The sequence below is a fragment of the Ostrea edulis genome, chromosome 1 (assembly GCF_947568905.1).
Source record: "Ostrea edulis chromosome 1, xbOstEdul1.1, whole genome shotgun sequence".
Taxonomy (NCBI): Eukaryota; Metazoa; Mollusca; class Bivalvia; order Ostreida; family Ostreidae; genus Ostrea; species Ostrea edulis.
In genome coordinates this window covers 33,086,023-33,108,869 of record NC_079164.1, presented here as the reverse complement: position 1 = coordinate 33,108,869, position 22,847 = coordinate 33,086,023, and the positions used below count along the sequence as shown (strand labels likewise).

Genomic DNA, 22,847 nt, shown 5'->3' with positions numbered 1-22,847 from the left:
CAGCTAGGCAATTAAATGGAAAAGGAAGTCAAATATTGCTGATATCTATTTTTTCATCCATGTTTTTAAAGGAAGTCAGCCATTATGACGATGTAGAGTACTACCTTAACTGGTACCATTCAAAGAATAGATGGCCCCTATTTGATTTCATGACTCAAATGACTGGTTATGTGAAGATGTCTACTCAGCAAACTAACTGGTTGTCCCTCACTAGTAGATAACCCATATATCCTTTTTATTATCACTACAGACATTCTGAATGAAAAGTTGGCCCTTTTTAATATTGTCACATGGGGGCTTACTTGTTTCTAAAACATTTCTTGTTTTATATTAAAATTTTGAGACAACAATGCAAGACTACAGTGATAAAAGGAAAAACACTACACGTCACAGGTTTGTGTATGGGGTGGGTCTTTAGCTCTCTGGTGAGTCCCACTTTTCCCCTACATTTCTGAAGCTTCCAAAAATATATTGGTGACCATGAATTGAACTCTTAAAAGCAAGAAACACATCTTAAAAACAAGATTATTTATTAGCAAATTATGCAAACAAAGTACATAACCTTTACAATGACTAGACTCCATATATAAACATGTTGCTTTGTCAACTCTAACTTCACAACACTGTGATTACACAGCTATGTGACTACACAAATGTGTAACTATACCTCTAATTACACAATGATGTAATAACACACCTATGTAACTACACATCTCTGCAATTATACATTCTCAAAGACTTACATGGAAGAGATACCCATTCTATACAAATTCATGATGCATAACATCACAAACACAATGCAATATTGTTTTAATATAGCTACTGAGTTATATTTGAAAATTATTTCTAATTCGGGTTGCCATTCCAAAAGAAAAATTAACTAATTTTGTTGGTGTAACCCCCCCCCCCCCCCCCCCCCCCGATATTGTGCTGGTGTCTATTTCTTCAGTAGTCCTTTAAACCCTTTCCATAACATTAGCATTTATTGTTTACAAATTCGGTCTCAATGTCATCAATTGTTATCATCTTGCATACAAAAACAAAATTTCTAATGAGATCAAAGAACGTTGCGTAAACATGATGCATATACAATGAAAAATGTACCAGTTATTAGAAATGAAGTATTTCTCTGTGTAAGTGTGATTAACTACATAATCTTGATTTACAATATTCAATATTTCTTCAACTTCTTGTATATCAGCCACTTATATGTACATAACAATATAATTTGAATATATAGCATTAGCTTGCTTTTTCCAAACTGGTTTGAGTAAAAAAAAAAAAAAAAAAAACCCCACTCATACAACCAAATCAACTAAACATGGGTAAAATCAAAGGATATAAGTTGGATATTGTTGGACTTGGAGCAAACTACTATGTAATTATGGTCATGATGATTGTATGAAATGAATGTAGAATTATGTTGAATATTAATGAGCCATTGTAGCATCCAACAGTTGTATGATAAAACTTGGTGCTTGAACTTTAAACAAAGGTCAAACAGTCTGGATCAACAAAATGAATACGGATTTCAAAATTTTGCCGAAATATTGTGCCATAAATGTAAATGGCATACAATGTAGTTAATTAATATTAATGTGCAATTGGTTAAAATCTATTACTATTTACAGTAATACTTATAAATACCAGTCATATGAAAATAATACTGAAAATACATTCTTTGAGATTTACAAACATCAATAACATTATACAATGGGACTAAAGTACTTGGTCAACACAGGTGTTTTGAAATGAATGCAGGGTTATGTAATTTCAACAAAATGCTTACTGGGTACACACAAATGACCAAAACCACCTTATATTACTGAGCAGTACAAACTATTATAGTCCAACTGTTTCCAGAAAAGCATAGTCTGTGACATTTGTGATAAATCTACTATAAGGCTACATTAAGAATGAGAAAGTCTATCTGTTACATGCAAAAACAAGAATCTTTACCAAGTATGTTTTTTCTGTCTTGAGCTGGGCCATTCTTTGAAGATTCATATCCATACCATATACATGTACTACTTGCAAAGCCCAAATGGTAAAGCTAAGGCAAGTAAAAATCAAATCCAACTTGGAAGTGGCACATAACAAACACTGGATGGATTGGATTGGCTCATAACTGTAGAGTATCAATTGTAACGGGTGAAGATAAGAGAAGCAGGAAAGACTACTACAAAATACTTGGCATCATGTCAAAACTGCAACTCTATGGGAAGTAAAATTTCAAAAAATGCCAAATCTTACAATATCGATTTAAGTGGGAACTAAAAAACTAGTTAAATGGATGTCAACATAGAATCACGGGGCTGTAAAATTTCACATTTCTACTCTATAGTAACTAAAGTACCAAACAAGCAATTAATGAGTCGGAAATCAATAGTACAAGTATAGTAAAAAAAGTAACAAGAATTCTATTTCAACAATTCTATAACACAAAATTTCAGCTGGTTTCAATCTCAAGAAGTATTTGAGACAGTTAGAGAAAACATACAACTTACATGCAATTCTGTCAACAAGTTGGTCCCTTTACAACAGTATTATGCAAATAAAAAATCTCAAGAATAATCACTCTTACAAAAAATATAGTGTGGAATGAGCCAAAAGACGATAGGAAAATAATTATGGTGTATAAAAAGAAAATGTTTTGAAATCCATTTAAAAACTAGAAATTCTATTTTAACATTTATATAAAGTGCTATAGAAATAATAAGGAATAGAAAATATTTTACGGAGTTTTCCAACAAACTGTCTGATGGACAACCTTCGGTATCAGTGTTCAACCTTAACGCCTGTCTATTGGACTGAGGACAAAAATCTGGAGGACTGATAAATTTAAAACATAGTCTGTCCATTGTGCCAGTTTAAATCATGTTTGGTTTTTGAAAAAACAAGACCTTCCCCCATATTAGATCAGGTTATGAAATAAAATTTCATATAAATTTCCAATTTAATTAGGAAATTTTTTATGAACAAGGTAGGAGCCCTTCATCCCAACCATGTCCTTTACGATGTGAGATATGAAGAGTCTTGATGTTACAGAAGTTGTGGAAAATTTATCAAAAGAAGTTGGAATGACTGATTTCTTTGATTATAGCCCTGCTTTATGACTGTCTATTGTTTCTGAATAAATGAAAATAATTTATAAACATTTTAATATCTATTAATACTAAAAGTTACGTCATCTCATTTTTTGAAAATGCATGAGGGTCTTAACTGCATCGTTTCACGCTGGCATACTTTTCATGAAGTGCTAACACACTTCATGAAGTAATAATAATAATAAATAATAATAAATTTATGTTGTAAAGCATAAAATCCATTTTGCTCTAAGTATGCCAGCATGAAGTAATGCAGCTCATACCCTCATTATTTTCATAAAAGAAATTGTGATTTTTTATATTCACATTCTACTTTCATTTCTGTTGGAATTCCAAGCCATAAAAATAGATGAACTGTATTTATCAAGATGTACATTGTTCTCAACTGCAGCACATTCATGAGGAATGGCTATCATTACAATTTATAAATATATCAAAGGCAAAAACATTAGAAATGTATTTTACACTTAATCTTGAATCACCAGAAGGGCAGACAAATCTGGTACAGGACCAGTAACTTTGCATTTTTAATGGTCCTATGGACCAGTGAGATAAAAAGCTAAGCAGTGAACAAATCCACGTACAATTGATAGAAATTCGAAAAATGGACTTCATTGACTGGACATGTGACAACTGTTTTTGAAGTGTGCTGTAATTTTTTTAAGTGCGTTCTGGAGTTTTTGCGTCGTGCTCAAAGTGTTTGTAGATGGATGTTACATATGCCATCACTGCCTGCCAGTCGGGACGCTCCATGGCAACCATATCTCCAATGTTCTGTACAAATAAAATTGTCATTACATTAACATTTGTCATACTGTAAGACGGCTAATGTTCCATTTTTAGATCTACATTTTTGTTACTGGATTATCTCCATTTTTATAATCATACCAGAATGGATGATGAAATGCCAACACTCTCAGCAGCCTCAAAAGCAAGAGTAAAATTCTTCCTCTGAAACATTCAGAACAAATACATATATATATATATACAAGAACAATAATTTTCAGATTTGAGTTGAGGTGATACAGATGTTACCTGAGGTAATTATATCATTTCATACAATCAGGTATAAAAAGAGTGAATGTGCTCAAAGCAGGTAAAGATGAGACATTCTACCTTGTCCTCTGTGTTCAACTCAGAAAAACAAATTTTATCAGGCAGGTAACTATGAAGCAAGGCACAGAAGGCCAGACCATCATTCCAGCTGCTACTGAAGTTGGTGATGTCAACATTCTGTCAAAAAATTAATGCAAAATAGACACCCAGAAAATTTCTTTATCTTTTCACATGTAATTTCCCTGGAAACCTTTGTAATCAATATACATTTACAATAGGCAAATCACAATAATGTGTGAACAATTTGTTTGTTTTCTATATATAATGTGGCAAGTAAATCACCATAGATTTTTCATGTTACCAATACTATGTACTTACACTGTATTTGACAGTCTTTTGCTGACACCACTTCAGCAGAGCATTACGCTTAGATCCACCCATTTGTTTTGCCAAAATGGCTAAGGGATCCTTTGTTCCTGATTCCTTTCTCTCGGGTTCCATACTACAAAAATTAAAGAGTTCACTTTAATATAAGCAATATCATGATTTGACATCAAAATCGTACTCGGGATGTCTTCATGGAAGTTGTTACACCAGTTTAGCATACTCATGAAATATAAAGCAAATAAACATGTGCAAGCAGAAAACTGGCTTGGTGAGAAAGGGCCCTGCCGAGAACTGAATTCATGGTACAAGAAGTGCTAATGACATAGAACTCATTAATGTTTGTAAGGAGAGAGAGTTGTTCTTTTTCCAGATCTGCATTTCCAAGTTCAACTGCAGCATCAACTACATTTGTATAAAATAGATGCAAGTGTAGCAAACCTAGGAGGAAGTCTGTTGTAACCTTGAAATTGACCCATGGCCAAAAAATCTATAGGTGTCTTTCTTTAATGATCAAATGACCTATACAATATTTGCATTCATTTTTCCTTAATACTGTTAGCAATTTAAACCAAAGGTTATTTTCTCATATACTTTCATTTTTGCTGAGGGAATTTTGAAATACTAGCAACTGGGACATCACAATCAGGGGCGGATCCAGGAATTGTGGTTATGGGGGGCGCCACTTTATGAGGCAATGGGTCCAGCGAAGCCCTGGTGGGGGTCCAGGGTGCAAAGCCCCCGGAAGCTCCTGGATTTTACATATTTTATGAGGCTTGAAATATTTCTCCTATTAAGTCATTTGTACTATTTTCTATCATTTTAATAAGGTGAAATTAATAAAATGACCCAAATTTTAAGGGTTTTTTTGAAAAAATTAGTTTCTCCCAATAAAGTAATTCAAGAAATCAAAGGATTTTGTCATTTATTTCTCTGGGAGTGGAAGAAATTATTGCTTCTTTAAATCGTTTAGTACATTTTCTGAAACGATTTACCTTAAATTTGAAAATTTTAGTGGTGGGAGGGGGGGGGGGGCGCGCCAGCTGCGCCCCCATCTAAATCCGCCACTGACAATCAAACATTATTATCATATTATGATGTCACAATCATGGAAAACATTGAAAAGCGATGCTTGTTGTTTTTCAAATGCTGAATAACAAAACAAAGTGCAGTCAACATAACGATATAACATTGTATGTAACAAGGTAAATACAATAGAAAATGTAAATAGAAGAAATGACCTTCAAGATATCGCATCACTACAAAAGTGAGGGAGGATTTCTATAGGACTTCTGCATTTTCAATGAGTGGTCCTTATCTATAGCGCCTTTTTCTTATGGTGATAACCGAGTTACTATGTCAAATATATACATATAGATAATGCATACCCGTACCGACAAACCCAAAGTTATAGGTGTCTTTCTCTCATTGTAAAGTATTTCTGCACAAAATTGAGTTATGTCACAACGAAAGGGTTCACAGACAGACAAACAAATAAGAATCCTATAGAGCTCTCGGTTTTCATGCAGGCCCCTAACTTAGTACTTGCACATTTTGCTATTTTCTATTCACATGTTGTAAACCATGCAAATATCGAAGGCCTTGTTACTGTTTTGACTTACTTAACAACACTACTTCTTCTTGGTGAACTCCTGGACAATATGGAAGACATCAGAGGAGAAGAATCGTTTTTAACCACAGGTGGTGCAGATTTTGGTGAAGAATCTAGCGGAGATCGAGGTGGGTCAAAAGTCAGAGATCCTACGGAATGTCTTAGAGGTGAAGGTTTCTCAACCTGTTTCTTGAGCACTGATCGCAAGGCCACCTCTGGGGACGTGGTGGAAGAGAAAACAGATGGATTTTCGGAGATGGGAGAACTTGGAGATTTAACAATGTTATGAAGACATGGCATTCCTTGCACTGCCTCATCCATGGAACAGTCTGAATTTCTTCTTGAATTGCAAGTACTGGAATGAATTGAGGAACAGCCACTTTTGACCTGTTCCTCAATGGAACGAATTAAGGATTTCACAGATTGGCTTTGTGTCTTAGGGTCTGAGCGTTTGTCTCTCAGATTAGCCAACTCCTTACCCACAGAATTCAACATCTTGCCTTTGAGTTCAGCAGACGATAATATGGATTTTGGAGTTCCTTCTGTGCTTCTGTGGAGTTTTAGTCTGTCAACTTCATCCATCAACTTCTTGTTTTCCTCTGTCAGCACTCGACATTTTTCTTTGTATGTAGAGTTCTCCTGTTGAACCCTTTCCATGTCCTCCTGTGTTTCTGCTCTGAAGTTATTGGCCACAAGAACAGCCACCTATCAAATTTAATGACAAAACAGTTAATAAGAAAATTGTGTTTTAGCTGATGATAAACAAGATGCATTATTGTCCACTTTCTGCCTGATGTGGTTAAACAAGAGTAGATAACATTACATAATACCGTATACAGGAAAATATTCACCCGTTTTATTTTTGCCTGTTGTCAGAGGACGAATTTAAGACTGGGTGAACCCCCCCCCCCCCCCCCTCTCTTAACTCTAACTGTGTCTGAGCAAATCAAATATCAAATGTGACGGAACCATCAGCAAGTGTTCAATGGCAAAAATAACACGGGTCGCAAATAACCTTTTTATATACATTACACCCATCACAAGCTTTAATGGAGGGTGTTTTTCTTAAGCCATGAGTTGTAGAACTTTACTAATAGTATTAGCCACCATCAAGCTTTTCTTTCTTTTACATTATATGAATAAAAGGTCCTATCTTAAAAACTGTGACAGAAGGTAAATAGGAAAACCAAGAGAAAATATTTCTCCAAAATTGACAAAGTCCAACAACCTGTAATGTTTTCAAACATAAAAGAAAATTGGTGGGGATGAAAATCCTTGCAATATGCACATCTTCAAAACTGTGAGCTGAACAAACCAAGTACACATACTCACTTTGAAGTATTTCCCCAAAACTGACCAAGTTCAACAACCTGTAATTTTCTCAAAAATTGAAGAAAATAAAAATCCTTGTCACATGCACATCTTCAATATCATTACAAACACTGTAAAATAAGGTCCTCACTTGAAAACTCATGTACCCTCCAAGTAACATCAAATTTGAAAAAAACCCTGACAAAACTCGGCAAGAGATCTTGAAATGGATCAAACTTTCAACATGATCTAATGACACACAAAGAAGCTACACAGCAAGTTTCAGCTTGATATGTGACAAGAGAAATGAAACAAAAACCAGAAAACCCCCAAACAAATGGACTGATAGACATCGCTGGTACATACCATAATACGTCCCGTCTAAAGAGGGGCTTATAAAAATAAACAAGTCACTGGCCCTTTTTACAAAAAATCTTACGATTAAGATGAAAATTTTAAAACACTGAAATTCTTTTACAATTCTTCACTCATATTTCTAAATGAACAAAACTTAAGTATATATGCAAAAGTAAAAAAAAACTGGCATCCTACACAGGGCATAGTTGCACTCAATTGAGTATAAGACAGAGACAACTTTTTTTAAAAATCTTGTTCGCAATATTTTTTATGAAAAAGGCCACAAAAATGCAGATTGATTCACTACCTTTTACTAATCATTTTCATATAACTGCAAAAATTAACAACCACAGAAAATCCGTTATACAGTATATATCGTCGACTGCCCTATTTCGGTAATTGACCAGAATCAGCGACACCTTTTTTACGCGTGTGCGTTGTCTTTTATGGGTGTTGATTATGTCATCAATTTCGCCGTAGTGTTTGCAAACAATCTTCCAATTTCCCCCGAAAATGAACTACAAGGCGGAGACTATGCATAAAATCAACACCAGCACCCCAAAAATAAGCCCATTTACTTCATACTTTTTCAAACAAACCATCAAATTATATAAAGTACATACCAAAAGTCTAGAATTCTACACTATGTTATTTTATTAATTGATGTTTAGTTGCACATTCCTCCTGTATATACGTTTCAATCTTCTGGCAAACCTATATTAATAATGGTCACTGAAATAAGTGACGTCAACGTTTTAGGAGCACAAGGTGACAATATTCAATTAACGTACCAATGGATTTGGAATTTTTGGATGAAAGTAAAGGAATTTAATTACTTTAAAGGTAGATGTATTGTTTATTTATTTAATCCAAGTGACTAATGAGGAAATCGCGGTTTATCAATAAGGTCACTGGTCAGTCGACAATATACTACACTGTCCATGTAAACGGTTAAGTACCAGTATTGGTTAGGTATTGAATTAAACTGAAGAAATTGTTCATTCAGCAGTGCACTGCCACTTTTTATGAACATGTATTAAAGTAGGTTATTCATAAATTAATTCTTCATAATATAACAGCTAGTAGAAAAGCTCTACTATGTATGAGTTGTTTATTGTTTTCCAATTGTAACTTCTCTCGGAGTTTTTTGTTTTAGTTTAAACTGAAGTAAGTGGCTGCAAGTCATCTAGTGCATTCTATTAAAACTATTTTTAGACGGAAAAATCAATGGGCCCATTGGACTTCCTACATATAATTATATACTCCCCCCCCCCCCCCCCAATTGGACTTCCTAGATATAATTATATACCCCCCCTCCCCCCCGGCCGATTTTACAGCTCTCGGTCCTCAGACCTGCAGGTTTTGGTAAAGTCCCTGAAACATGCAATTCCTCTTAAAACTGCCTTACCTGCAGATCCTTCTGGAACTGCTTCCACTCCTCAGACTCCTCAGTGTGACGACTCTTCAGCTCCAGAATCTCTGCCTCCATAGTCACCCTCTCCTGCTGCAGAGACAGAGTCTTCTCCTGAGCCTCACTTAACTGGCTCAGATACTCGTTCTTCTCCTCCACATGTTTATTACAGTCATGCTTGAGTTGCTCAATATGTTCCCGCATGTTGCCGAGTTCTGATGAACTGTCTGTTTTGCCTTTCTCTAGTTTTTCTAACCGGTATTTCAAGTCCTGGACTTGAGTCTTAGCATTGTTCTTGCAGACTTTTAGTTCCTCCTCCTTGACAGTCAGTGTTTCTTTCACTCTCCCTAGTTCACACTGCGCATGTTGAAGACTTTCCTTCATGTCTGCTAATTTACTTTCCAGTTTGTCCTTTTCTTGTCTTGTGTTGTGAAGAAGTTCTTCCAATTCAGAATGGCTGTCTGCTGCTTTGCAGTACTGCTCTAATTCCTGAACTTTGGATTTTTCATTTTCTAATAAAGTTTTCAAATGGTCCATTTCAATTTTTTCATTGTCAATGATTTTCTTTTGATCCAATATGGTTTCGTTACAATTTTCCTTTTCTGACTTCAACGAATTTAATTTGTCTTCTAATAATTGGAGTTTCTCTTTAGTGACGTCATACAACTCACCCAGTTCCCTACACTCATTCTCCCTGGCATTTAATGTGTTCACGAGTTCCGTTTGCTTACACAAGAATTCTTCCCTTTCATCCTGAGCACCTTTTAACAACTCCAACAACTGTTGCTCTCGTACTGAACGTTCTGGAAAATTGCCACTGATCAACAGAGCTTTCAGCTGTTCAATCTGAACTCGACAGTGCTCCAGCTTTTCTGTCTGAGTACAGAGAGATTCCAAAAGAACATACTTCTGGTCCAAAAGTTTTTCATTTTCTGTATTTAGTTCATTCACACTTTGCTGTAAATCACCTAGTTCTTGTAAGGTTGCCTGGAGTTCCTCATTTGTGCTGTAGTGGGTCTCTTCCATTTGTAAGATACGCTCAGTCAGACAAGCCACAGAGATCTCACTGAGAGCATCACTGCTTTTGTTACTTCCCTTTTCCCAATGACTGTTCTCCAGTGAGAATTCTTGATCTGTCAGGGACATAATGGGCTCAGAGGCTGCTATGGAAGCAGGCCTGTCCGTTCCCTCGCCCTTACAACTGATGGACCGTACTCCTTGAGCATCTTCAGTGTCAAGACTATCATAGCTCTTGCTTTTCGGAATACTATCACTTGAATCTATGTGTTTCTTTGCATTCTTTTCCTGTAAGATGGTTAATTTTTCAGAGTCTGTAATTTGTTCTACTGGATAGCCCAATTCTTGTAACTGTTCCCTTAGCAATGTATTTTCTTTCCTCAAAAAATCAAGTTCATCTTTGATATCATGTGTTGGAATTTGTTCTTTCAGACGTTTGGTCTCGTATTTGTATTTCTCAATCTCTGCTTTCCTATTCTCTGCCACTTGAATCAATTCTGAAATTCGAGATTCTTTCTCTTTCTTGTCTTTTTCAAAATTCGCCAATAATTCAGCATTGTAAGCCATGACATCTGCAGGAGCAGAAGTTCGTTTCCTAGAAGACTTGTCCTTGCTCACATTGTGAGAACTGTGTGCACGTTTCATTGCTGAACTTTTTGCACTTGTACTCCTTGGCGTAGTTGAACCAGTCTTGTCCAGCTGTTGTGTACTAGAAGCTTTGCGAATTGTAGATGCCCCTCCAGATTTCACTGGCTTGGGTTTTAAAAACACACCATCTCTGTCTTTAATTATCATATTCTCCTTATTGCTTGAGCTTCCTTTTGTGATTCCCAAGCTTGACTTTGGTCGGTGTGGATTATCGATCCGTGTAGCAAGTTTCTTTTTTTGGTGACTGGACAGGTTTTCATGGCTTTTGCTCAGGTACGTTTTCCCCAGAGGTGATGCTGCCGGCTTTGGGACCAGAGCTCCCTTCTGATGATAACTCAAGCCCGAATTTTCTGACTTGGACTCCTTCATGTGGAAGGCAGTCACTGCCTTCACAGGCGTAGAGGTCCGCTCTTGTCTCTTCATCTTCTCATGGTAGAAAATGTATCCTCCTTTATCATCAAGGGAATTCCCTACAGACACAAAATGTTGACAGTTATAAATCACAATACAGCAATACTGACCGCTCATCATTCTGAGTCCTGGGGAAACTACCACACACAAAGTGAAACTCTCTCTAATGTGCAACTATTTAAGTACTGGCACGAGTATAATTATCCCCACTTAAGAAAATACTTCACAAATTCAGAAAACGTAATTCCATCACAAATGTAAGTATTACTCAGATATTCAGCATGCGCTTCACATAATACCCTCCGTTCCACTGAGTACACTTCACACTATGTATAACGTCTTGCAATGTGAATAATGTACTGGTTACACTACACATGTATACAGTACAAGCTGAGTGACTCAAGACACTGTAAAACCTCATATATCCGTACTGTAATCAAACCACAAATAAACAGACCCTGTGGTACTGCAATCAGTGTAACTATAATATAGGTCTATACTATGATGTCAATAAATTAACTCGGTGGACTTTGAAAAACTTCCCTAAAATGATGGTGTTTGTAAACATGAATATCATGAGGAGCGTCCCCATTACTGCACTTCCAAAGTACTTTGTTAATCAGGTTTGTATCACAAACCTAGATCACTTGTATAGTCAGGACTAGTTCAACCTCCAAAAAAGAATGCTGCTCTTTGCTAAAAAATCAAACACATATATACAAACATATACACACATATATATTATATATATATCTGTGTGTGTGTGTGTATGTATCTATTTGTTTCTTGACCTTTTGATAAAATTAACCATATTAAAAACAAGAGACCCATTGGTCATGGGTCTAATGCTCACCTAAGTAAAGTTACTTAGTTCTAATAACTCATTAATGGACAACTCAATCAAACAATTATTACATGGTGTTTATTTTCTTAACAAAGAGGCACTGGCCTTATCAGTCACCTCAGTATTAGTATCACTAGCACACAGGCCTTATCAGTCACCTCAGTATTAGTATCACTAGCGGGCTGGCCTTATCAGTCACCTCAGTATTAGTATCACTAGCGCACAGGCCTTATCAGTCACCTCAGTATTGGTATCACTAGCGGGCTGGCCTTATCAGTCACCTCAGTATTAGTATCACTAGCGGGCTGGCCTTATCAGTCACCTCAGTATTAGTATCACTAGCGGGCTGCAGAATCTATAATAACTTTGATGTTTTGAATATCTAAACTAAATTCTAATATTCAGCAGCAGTATCAAACAAGATATTAATATGTTCTTTACACAAAAATGCCTATAGTGATGACTCTACATAATATAATATTTGTTATATAACACAATATGACTATTTTGGAACCACAAGGTTGCTAAATTCACAAATTTGGTAAATCCCCTTCTGTTTTTTATACATATACGCAATTTAACTTTTATACAGTATTAGCAAAATTAAAGAAGAAATATTTCAAACGATAAAGACAATAATCATGATCATGATAATTTTGGCCTTACTCTAATGTATGACCATGAAATTTACAATTTTGGTAAAGGACTAACTGCCTCCTTCTATACCGGTATATCTATTTAGTTTTAATTTAGTATCACTAGCAATAAAGATGATGTTTAAATGTTTAACACATAAATGCCAAATTTGGCCTCGCTCTGAAGTCAGAACTTCCACCTGAACCCCAACACAGTGGTAAGGAATTGCACCATTTTGGTAACAAGTTACATGTCCTTCATATCTCAAAATTGATGTGGCCCAAAAAACTTTAGAGATATCAAAGTGTTTGAGATATTGGGATTAATTAAAATACAAAAAGAAAATGTAGTTGGGACGTGAAACTCATATCGGTATATCTATGGAATTCGAAATATGATCAATGTTCGAGACACTGAAGTTCAACTGCAATCACATTTTTCTTATGTACCCTATTGGGTCTTGCCCCACAGTCTGGAACCCCGATAAAGGGGTAGGGAATTTTACAATTTAGATTAGTTGCAATTTCATAAATATCCATTTTGGCTCCACCTTAAAGTTTAAGCCTGAACCCCTGGTCAAAGGGGTTTCCCGAATCACCTAAAAATACAATGCAACCTGCCTGACATAGAAATTGTACATGTTAATGCAGTACTCACTGATCTTTAACCCTTTCTTATTTCCTTTTTTCCACGGACTCAATCTGTTAAAGTTTCCTTATGTCACAGTCCACATACTGTTTATAAACTATGAAGCATGTACAAAATCAAGTAAACAAAATACTTCCGACACCACATCATGTAAAAGTCACAGCAACTTACACCTCTGAAAATAAACCTACCCTCATTATATTTCACCATCAGATTACACAATCTATATGACCGTCCGACAACCATAAATAAAACAGTCATAAAAAAATTGGACAGCTATCAAGATAAATTTTCAACCAAAAAGTAAACATCTTGGCTTCTTATATTTATTTAGTATCATATCAAATCCTTCTATGAAAATTTGCTAGGAAACAGGCTTTATGAATTGCATTTACCTGTATTAATATTTTTACTCAGGATATTCTTTTCTTGTCAAAACGTCAGAGTTATCAAATGTTGAATATGTACATTCGGCATTCAAGATTAAAGATTTTTAATACCCTTCAATATTACGTGTACATGATCAGGTAGCTCTCTGGGTCTCTATCCAGATTAATCCAAATTACCCCCTCCCCTTCAAAGTTTTAGTAGTAATAAGGATCATTTCACATTGTTATCATACTTTACGAAATCACACTACAACAACTATTCAATTATCACAGTGGTCGTTCTGTTTTCCTAAATTTACATAATTTTTTTCTTATAAAGCAGGAATTCAAGTACTCCACAAGGACAAGAAATGATGTAATGAAGTATGACTGTATCTAAACTCCTTCGCAGAATAACATGGGCACTTGACCATTAAGGTTTAGATATGTTTTAGATGGTAGAATTCAGTACTTTAACACTCAACTGGAGGATTTAAGTGTCTATTCATCACTTCATTTGACGATAACAGCTACATCTAAACACCCACACCAGGAGACTATTATCACGATTATATGTATTATATGTATAGATGTGTGGTTGTGGAGAAGATTTTGAAAATAGGCCAATTTTTGACTGATTTGGTCCCACCCCTAAGGCCTCAGGGTTGCAGGAATCCTGAAATTTACAATTGAAATCCCCTAAGGATACTTCACGCCATGGAAGGGTAGTTATCAAGAAGAGGTTAAAAATATTCAATTGCTAATGCATGATTGATGACAACACATGCGGAGCAATAGCTAGGTCATCGGCGTTACTCAGGTGACCTAAAATCTTAAATAATCCCCATGTTTCATGTACAACACATACATATCAAAGATAACAGGTACATGTATTATGAAATAAACCAAAATGAATGAAGAGAAAGAATTGTACGGAAAATGTTTTTAAATACACAGGTATCATAAATCTAATATCAAAGCACAGAAAAATTACTCTGACATGGTGATCAACTTCTATATAGTGATTAAAATTCTTTATGTAAACTTTGAACCACATTTTGTGTTAGGAGAAATTGTATTTAATTGAATTTACACATCATCAAAACGACTGACTTCTTTTGAAACAAATATCAGCAATACTTGTATATTCCTTTTGAATATAATTGCCTAGCTGGGTAGCTCATATCTAATATGTCGGTTGTTGAGATATGTCAGAGTTATATCCCTTTGGAGAGCTCTCATAAATAATAAGGCATGAAACAATGTTTACATGCGGGAGTGAGACAAATTTCAGCCTTGCATAAGTGAATCTGCTCAGTAAGTTTCTCATACGCAGTTTCCATCACCCAAATTCAACTGATACATAAACTAAGTAAATTATAAGTATTCAAGAAGTAATTAAATACTTGAAATTCTTATTGATATTTTGTTGCTCATACCTATCATATCAAGGATATTGCTTGTAAATATGACAATGTTTTTATATTGCCACTTTAATTAGTAAAATATTTCTTATGATAGTATTTTGTATTTCCTACATTTACATTCTTAAAGAGAAACCGCTTTTAATACATTTCATTGTCTTCCCCACGGACTGTAGGTCCATTCTGTCCCACTTCAGCATTAAAAGTTCCACTAAATGCTCCTCCTACACAGAAGAGCTCTTATCTCGAAACTGGCGTATTGGATGGTCTGATTTTTGTAATCCTTGGTATCATTTTGAAGGATTAATCAAATAGAATTTTTTTTGGGGGTCGAGTCTGGCAGGAGTTTTATTTTTTTCCCCTTCAAACTAATACTTTCTACTAAAACAGCATATATTTTTTTAATAAACCAAATAAGGTAAATTTGAAAGTTTTCAATTTCAAAATATCAATGTACATATCCTCCACTTTCCATCCATATCTGATTTCTCTAGTGTGTCATTCCTCCCTAAAGTTCAAACAAGACAACATCTGAAGTAATCGCTTGATAAATCACTATATTTCCTATGTTTAACTGCTTGAATCACACCCCCAGCTAAATCTGGATACACATTGTAACTGATGATGGAAAATCTGTCAGAAAGGAAATTAAAACCTATCTCATGGTCCCAATGACCTAGATAGGAGTATCAAACTTGAAATGGGTACAGTCTACTTAACCCTAGACTTACTGAAAAGTAATTTAACACACTCTAAAAATAAACATGAAATCAATACTTCTGGAAGTCCTAAAATTTCCCAAGTTTCTATGTATCAGTCTCTATACGTAAATAAATTATTTGGTGTATAGTGTTGGTGCTAATTATACAGTTGTGTCATAATATTGCTGGACTTAAATAATATGGTAACGCTATTGTACCTCCTGTTCCCTCCCCCATTATTTCAAACTTTACATATCTCAATACTCTTCCTAAATACACAACCCCTCTTTCCATTCTATTTTTCTCTGCGGAATGTTCAACAACAAGTTCTGATAATAACATACTGATTTGCATGAAATACTGAATGAATCATTATCTACACTATCTATTTCTTAATTCTCATTTATACTGACTACACCAACCAGAACATCTATGTTAACCATCAAAAGTAAATGATTTTAATCAAGCTTCACAATCTCTCTAACAAACTAGTATAAAGGGCCTTGTGTGTCCCAACTTGTCTGGATGATCTATAGTATTAGATTCTGACTACTTCAAAAAGCTGGAAAAAACAGGACCTGATAAAACAACAGGCCCATGGGCCTAAAATGATCACCTGAGTATGCACATTTCAATCATTGTTATACTTGTGTGGTTTTCATACTTTTCCACATTTTCACAAGTCAAGATTTATTAGTGCGAGGTAACAAATCAATTACCCTTGGCTTGTGAAGATGCACATCACAGTGAAATGCGACTTCCTCTTTTTGAGTTCTAAAAGGGTAAATGAATTCTTGCACTTTTCAAAGAGGGCTCATCATAATTATGCAAATAGTTTACCTGTTTGATTTCTAGGAGTAGAGATTATTTTCTATAATATATTGCATCAACTAAGCCCCACTTTGGGACCTGAATCAAGGGGTCATAAATTTCACATTGCTCATTATAATCATACAGTTTGTCTGCTTGAAACCCAGAAGTAAAGATTTTCTAAGATGAAATACATTTTTGAAGATATGACCAACTTATTTCCTCTCTGGAGCATGAACTCTGAACCTATATAGGGTCGTGAATTTCAGAATTTTGGTATAGGGTTCCTTGCTCATTTATAATCATTCCAATAGTTTGACTTTTTGATGTCCAGAAGTAAAGAATGTTTTTTGAAAATTACATTAATTTTTATGGTTTTGGATATATCTCTTTGACCACAAGGAGACAGGGTCATGAACAGATGAAATTCACAACTCCTGTTCCCTATAACCCACAGATTCTATACCAAAATTGGTATAGCTATTGAAGAGAAGAAGCAGGAAATGTTCAAAAGTTTATGACCTTCACAACACAACAACAGTGGACAAAAACAGATAGCAATAGGTCACCAGCGTGACTCTAGTGGCCTAATAAAATGAAAACCGAAGATCAAATCTGCCAATGACTGCTTTTAAACTAATTAAAATCAACTGATTAATACCTCATGATCATTTCAACAATCCACTTGAGTGACAATCAGGTCTATTTAGAAAAAAAATATAAATCAATGAATGAAACATGCAAAGAAAAAAAAATATTACACCACCTGCAACTAATTTGATCGACTCTTAACCTAATCAAATCAATCTTTGTGGAAAAAGTAAGCATGAAATTGAAGAGATGGGAAAGGTGCCCTATGTCTAGGAATGGTTTAACATACAATCTCAACCAAGTCTGCCAATTTACAACAGAAAAACCCCTCTAGGCAACATTACACCATGATTAGATAACAAGACCATTAGAGGAGTGTATATGTTTGTAGTTAGCACATTAATTGTATACTCCTTACATGGTGAGGATGTGCAAGGGGATTGCCTTGCTTGTAGATTTCAATCGCTCTTCTCTTTATCTGTGTAATATATCTACAAAATACAGAAATATACTATTATTATTATTTAGAGAGTTGTTGATTTCTGTTTTTCTTTTATGTCTGTAATGTATAGATTACAAAATAGAATAATATATAATTATTATTATTAGGCAGAGATTTGTGATTCTTAAACAATTTGATTTACAAATCAATGTTTCCCATCCAAATAAGGTCAGGTTTGGATATTCCCGATAATAATTAATAGTCAGTTCAATCGAACTTAAATCAGATAGAAACGAAAATTATCTCATCATTTCCTAATCAACACATCAAATGTGCATTTGTATCACTCGTAAAAGCTCTTTTGATATTTACTTCAGATGTCTATCAGGAACAATCTAAACACTACACAGAGAACGCATTCTACAACAAAAGAGCTACTATGTCAATATTTTTACCCCATATATCTACCTGGTGCTTTTTGATGTGGTTAAGGGCAGTATATGCAATAAACTGACCCCTGAATTTTATAATACATGAATGTTTAATTCCCTTTTGCTAGTACATAGTGCTTGCTGGAATGTTATATTCAACCATTAGAAATCATCAAGAGTCATCTAAATGTTCATGGCATAATAGTTTCAAAATGAACTGGTGAATGAAATTTGAATCCTAGAACAAGAATTGACACTTCTTCTCTTCACTTTTGATTTCAACCTACATTGAAGGGGAAGGGAAAGATGAAATTTGCATTGTAAATCACCAGCCTCTCGTATCACACTATTCTGGGTTACACATTACCAATGCTGTAAATGCTAGAAGTTGCAATGACTATCAGAGTATCCCACAAACGTTTGTATGATTCCAAGTACAAGTTTAAGAAACACAAATTACACATCAACAGAAAAATGAATATGAGGTAATCATGGTTTGTAAATAACTACTTGCTCAGATTTTCAAGAGTCCAACACTTTCACTCATATCAAATTTACTCACATTTTGTAAGTATTTCTTACAAATTTCGACCCTCGGATCTAAAGTATTAAAGAGTTTATTTTGTATAGTTCTGGTTTTTCCTGAATCTGCCCACATCTAGTGACTAGTTTCAACTCTTTGACAAGCCTGGTGATGCAAAATACAGTGACAGCATCCCCTCTTCTCATTGGTTAAGGACGAGTTTCACGTGCATGCACATGATGAAAATCAACCATGTCACTTACTATACATACAAAGATAATCATTATTGCACTTGCATCTAAAAAAAAAATCATGAAAGGGGCAAATCAAAAGATCAATGTCTGACAAAAATCCAAATTCACATAGCTTTCACCAAGACCTCCTCCATCTCCCTTTAAAACTAAATATGATGAATGTTGAAACTAATTGATTAATACAAATAAAAACATACGAATTTAAATAACATTCTGTATACCTTTTCTACTGTTTATTCACAAATGAAAGTGTACATTAAAATAATGATAAAGTAATATAATTTTGTGGTTTTCAACAGTGACGAGTCGGAAGACTGAAACAATTCATCGAAATATCGATACTGTTCAACATAAACACTCGATTCAATGTTCGATTTGTTGCCACATTTTTTAAAATCAGTTTTGGTAAGATACAACGAGCTTCACCTGTACTTATTATTTTTACACGTTAGAGGTACAAAATGACGTCCTTCGACGGTCAGGGTGTTGTTAGCCTCGAGTTGCACAAAAACAATAACGAATGCAATCAGTTTAATCTACAGAGCCAACAGGCATCTTACCCTTCTGTGCTTTGGAAACAGTTTGCTTTTAAAATTGTAAAAAGTGAATCTATGCAATTAGTTTTTTCCTTTCAAAGTTATAATTGGTTTCTTCTGTAAAATGTATTGTATTGAAAAAATTGAATTGTGGCACAAGTATTGCAATATGTATCGTATCATGAAGGGGGCGTATCGTTTCAGCCCTAAACAGTCGCCTGTCTTTTTGGCTTTTTCCATTGATTCAGAAGTGTAATCGATGTCGGATCACAAAAACTTGCAAGAGATTTTATCCCCCTCCTCCTAACTATTTGAATTTATATTTTTATCCGACATTGATCTTTTGATCTTGCCTCTAATTGTAAGCATGTCATCAAATGATCATGATCAACTTAATTAATTCTAGACTTGTGACTGAATCTTGATGTATCCTAAACAACAATAAAAAGAAGAGGGGTCAAACATACCAATTTACTTACTAGTCTATTATATGAATGCTAAAATACTTAATCACTATGTTGAATTAAAATATGTCACTGCTACATGGGAACTATTAAAGGAATTTTTAGGATAATCACTGCTTTGCTATTAAAAACTAAGTAAACAGATTGATTTTACTGATTTTTATTATCCTATTGTGCACTTTTCATTTTACTGATTTTTTGGTATTCTTTTCATGCAAATATCTTAATTCCATTGGTAGAGATGATAAATGTCAGGCATGTACATAGGGGGATGGGGTCTGAACGAAGGGATTTTTTAGGGTAGTAGAATGCTGAAAAGCAAGTGTTTTTCCTAAAATGATGTCCAAAAATTTCCAAATGATGTATGCTAGCTTTGATGAGAATATGCCATGAGGGACCATCCAACCTCAATGCCATTCTGTTGCAAAAAATTTGTGACAGTTTTCTCTCTGCCAAAGACTGGGAATTAAAGCTTGTTTATGCCAGCCACATTGATAATAAAATATCAAATGATTAACTTTTGGCTTGTTTTTCTTATTTATTTGGGCATAATACCGTTATCTGCACCGTGGTGCAAATAATATTTGACGTTAATTGTGCTTATATATACATTACCCATCAGATTATATTTGATCTCTTTGACTGTTACTTGCGGAATAAACATCCATTCGTATTCATCGAAAAATATATTCATGCATTTGCAGCTTACTCCGTTTTCAGTGATCTGTCTTCCTAGCTGTACCTTACGGAATAAACAGCTGTTTGTAATTCCTTGAAAAAACACCTCATTTGAAATACAGCTTATTCCGTTTTCAGAGAACCTTGCAGATAAACAGCCATTCGTAATTCCTTAAAAAATATATTCAAAATTCTTTTGCAGCTTATTCCGTTTTCAGTTATCTGTTTTCCTCTATCTTCTGAAATAAAAACCCATTTGTACTTCCTTGAAAAATGAAGATATTAATTCATTTGCAGCTTATTTAGTTATCTGTTTTGTTGTATCTTACGGAATAAACAACCATTTGTATGTTCTTGAAAAATAAATTATTAATATATTGATTTGTTTGCAGCTTATTCCCTTTTTCAGTGATCTGTTTTCCTGTATCTTGTACGCCGGAATAACAACCAAAGAACCTATTCATTTATGTATTCTACAAAAAATGCTATATATCCTTGAACAGACAGTCATCGAAATGCATGCAATTCTACAAAAATTCTAATATCTTTCCCGCTAAGAAAACCCTTTCCCCGGAATATTTCCTTTTCAAATGCGTAATTTTTAAATTTTTTAGCTTGGTAGAATGAGTGTCGCCTCTATATATATACTCTCGTTATTTGCACTGCGGTGCAGATTATTTTCAGCCTTTTAAACACTAGTCTCGTCACTATATATACTCCCGTTATTTGCATTGCGGTGCTGATTATTTTCAGCCTTTTAAAATGTCTTATTTAGACACATCCCCCAAAACATTCAAAACCCCGTTTTCTAATATCTCTCCCCCAAAGAAAACCCTTTTCCCGGGAATACTTCCTGTTCAGACGCTTATTTAGCTTGCTATAACGAATGTTGCCTCTCTATATATACTCCTGTTATTTGCACCGTGGTGCAAATTATTTTCAGCCTTTTCTAAACTGTTTGTTAGTGATTTTTTTCTCTATAGGACACCATTCCATTCATTTATTGTTATAAGAGATAATCCTTTAATTTCATGACACAATAAGCAAAATGTTTACAACAGCTTTTTAGCATTATCCATTTTCCCCATGATGCAATTCAAGAATAAGAAAGTAAACATGAAGACGATACAACAGGTAAAACGCATGAAATCTCCTTTATTTCACACCGTTTACGTTGTTGATGTTACGTAAAATAACGTCAAATATTATTTGCACTGCGGTGCAGATAACGGCAGAGACATATATACTAAGTATATAGGTCCCTGATAACGGTATTATGCCTTTATTTGTATGAAACAAATTTCCCAATTTCAATCAAACATCGCTATTTTTCCCAAACTTGAAGGCCCTGGCTCCTGGATTCAAGGAGTAGAAAAATCCCTAGAATGCACCACCCCAGATGTTTGCCTATTAATATGCACTTCCAGTTGCAAAATACTGTACTAAATGTTAATCCACCATAGTTTTGGTTGGACCTCTAAAAGAATTGCATGGGGTGGAACCAATTCCCATCCATGGGAAAATTTCTGGATCCGATAAGTAACTGCGCTAAACACCTATTGAAAACTCAGAAAAGGCTTATCGCAAAACCATTTGTCTGTCCATAGACATATAACGGTTATATGTCTATGGTCTGTCAAATAGCTTTGCTGTAATTTGTCTTTCTTTCTGTGATATTCTGGTCATTTTGAAACATAAGCAGTATTTTTCTTGTTTTGTCAATGTTTATAATTTAGTACTTGCGGTCTGACAAACAACGAACAGCGAAGATAGCCAAGGCAAGGGACTCCCTGATCCGAGATACGTTAAAAGGAAACAAGTTTGCAAGTTGCATTGTTTACATAACAAATGATTTGTGTTCAATGCGTCTAAAACTACTTTTCTGCATATCTAATCTTTGCAACATGCATCAGATAAAATAAAACTGTCTTACCATTCAAATAAACGAGATCATGTACCATCGGCCCTTTTCTTCGGTCGACCAATTTTAAATGAATTTCCGGTGTAATGCGCAATACTTGATGCGCATAAAATTAGACTTATAAACAAGAATTTGTTTTATCAAAACGAAGTCGGGAGTGTATAAGTGGTGAAAAATTTATGTACTTGTAATATATATATATCCCATTAACTTTATTCATTTTGTTGTTATGACATTTACTATATAGTCAGCTATACTAAAG

The 22,847-nt window shown here is 34.7% G+C and overlaps 1 protein-coding gene across 1 annotated transcript; it reads right to left on the bottom strand.

Moving 5' to 3' along the window:
* Positions 1-513: 513 nt before the first annotated feature.
* Positions 514-22,683, bottom strand: LOC125659665 (cytospin-A-like). Its single transcript, XM_048891411.2, has 7 exons — positions 22,598-22,683; positions 9,236-11,373; positions 6,170-6,864; positions 4,542-4,665; positions 4,224-4,340; positions 3,996-4,058; positions 514-3,881 (listed from the first exon to the last, which is right to left on the bottom strand). Exons 1-7 carry the CDS (start codon positions 22,623-22,625, stop codon positions 3,768-3,770), a joined length of 3,279 nt encoding a protein of 1,092 aa, XP_048747368.2. The 5' UTR covers positions 22,626-22,683; the 3' UTR covers positions 514-3,767.
* Between the last annotated feature and the right edge of the window lie 164 nt (positions 22,684-22,847).

Coding starts and splice junctions, on each gene's coding strand:
- LOC125659665 (XM_048891411.2), bottom strand. CDS start 22,625: ATGGTACATGATCTCGTTTATTTGAATG. Junction 4,341..4,541: donor AAAAGACTGTCAAATACAGT/GTAAGTACATAG, acceptor ATTTTTTGACAG/AATGTTGACATCACCAACTT. Junction 4,059..4,223: donor AGTTGAACACAGAGGACAAG/GTAGAATGTCTC, acceptor TGAATGTTTCAG/AGGAAGAATTTTACTCTTGC.